The following is a 1,904-nucleotide window of genomic DNA, read 5'->3' as shown; positions in this document are numbered from 1 at the left end:
AAAACAATACAACATTGTAAAGCAATTATCTTCCAATTACAAATGAATAATAAAAAATATGGAAATGCAAGTCAAAAGCACAATGAGATATCCCCTCACACCTGTTAGAATGGTCAAGAGATAACAAATGTTGGTTAGCATGTGGAGAGAAGGGAACCTTTGTACATTGTTGAGAATATGAAAGTATACAAGTGTACAAAATATAACGTTGTTGAGAATGTAAATTGATACATACACCATGGAAAAGAATATAAAATTTCCTCCAAAAATCAAACATAGAACTACCATGTGTTCAAGAAATCTGCTCTAAGGAAGTATCCACTGCCATCCGTGGGGCCATCATCCTGGCTAAGTTGTCCATCGTCCCTGTGCGAAGAGGCTACTGGGGGAACAAGATCGGCAAGCCCCACACGGTTCCTTGCAAGGTGACTGGCCGCTGCGGCTCTGTGCTGGTGCGCCTCATCCCTGCCCCCAGAGGCACTGGCATCGTCTCCGCCCCTGTGCCCAAGAAGCTGCTGATGATGGCCAGCATCGACAACTGCTACACTTCTGCCAGGGGCTGCACTGCCACCCTGGGCAACTTCGCCAAGGCCACTTTTGATGCCATTTCCAAGACCTATAGTTACCTCACCCCTGACCTCTGGAAAGAGACGGTGTTCACCAAGTCTCCATATCAGGAATTCACTGACCATCTTGTGAAGACCCACACCAGAGTCTCCGTGCAGAGGACACAGGCCCCAGCTGTAGCCACCACATAATTTTATAAAGGGAATAATAAAGTGAATGAAACCAGTTAAAAAAAAAAAAAAAGAAATCTCCTTCTAGATACCTATTCAAAATAAATGAAACTATTGTCTCCAAGAGGTGTCTGTAACTTCTATGTTTACTGCAGCATTATTCACAATAGCCAAGTAATGGAATCAACCTAGGTGTCCATTGAAGGATGAATGGATAAATAAAACGTGGTATATATACAATAGTACACTATTCAGCCTTAACAAAAAGAAGGAAATACTGTCATTCTGACAATATGGTTGAACCTGGATGGCTAAATGAAATAAACCAAGCAAAGAAAAACAAATACTGTATGGTATCACTTTTACATGGAATCTTAAACAAACAATAAATACAAGGTTGAACTCATAGAAATAGAGAGTAGAAGACTGGTTTCCAGGAGCTAGGAGTTGGAAAGTCATGACCAACCTAGACAGCATATTCAAAAGCACAGACATTACTTTGTCAACAAAGGTCCATCTAGTCAAGGATATGGTTTTCCAGTAGTCATGTATGGATGTGAGAGTTGGACTGTGAAGAAGGCTGAGCACAGAAGAATTGATGCTTTTGAACTGTGGTGTTGGAGAAGACTCTTGAGAGTCCCTTGGACTGCAAGGAGTTCCACCCAGTCCATCCTAAAGGAGATCAGTCCTGGGTGTTCATTGGAAGGACTGATGCTGAAACTGAAGCTCCAATACTTTGGCCACCTCATGGAAGAGCTGACTCATTGGAAAAGTCTCTGATGCTGGGAGGGATTGGGGGCAGGAGGAGAAGGGGACGACAGAGGATGAGATGGCTGGATGGCATCATCAACTTGATGGACATGAGTTTGAGTGAACTCCGGGAATTGATGATGGACAGGGAGGGCTGGCGTGCTGCGATTCATGGGGTCGCAAAGAGTTGGACACGACTGAACGACTGAACTGAACTGAACTTTGTCAGTTATATCTCAATTAACCTGGGGAATAAATGGTTATACAGAGAAAGCAATCAACAATAAGGGACAAAGACTGCATGTGGCTCACACAGTCAAAAATACTAACTTTCTCACCCTTTACAGAAAGAGATTTGCCAACCCTGTATTAATTGTTTCGGATCACTTTTCCTCTGAATTCTGATTGGGTCTGGCC

General features: G+C 43.0%; 1 protein-coding gene across 1 annotated transcript in view; it reads left to right on the top strand.

Moving 5' to 3' along the window:
- The window catches only part of LOC105005075, a 193,618-nt gene extending 192,808 nt beyond the window's left edge, over positions 1–810 (top strand). Inside the window, exon 8 of the mRNA XM_010862927.1 lies at positions 280–810. Coding sequence (XP_010861229.1) covers positions 280–758 — 479 coding nt within the window. The 3' untranslated portion in view covers positions 759–810. The remainder of the gene's footprint in view (positions 1–279) is intronic.
- The last annotated feature ends 1,094 nt before the right edge of the window (positions 811–1,904 follow it).

The sequence above is a fragment of the Bison bison genome, unplaced genomic scaffold (assembly GCF_000754665.1).
Source record: "Bison bison bison isolate TAMUID 2011002044 unplaced genomic scaffold, Bison_UMD1.0 scf7180017864485, whole genome shotgun sequence".
In the NCBI taxonomy this organism is placed as follows: Eukaryota; Metazoa; Chordata; class Mammalia; order Artiodactyla; family Bovidae; genus Bison; species Bison bison.
The sequence above is the reverse complement of the archived record's forward strand: the minus strand, read 5'-3'. Positions and strand labels throughout refer to the sequence as shown.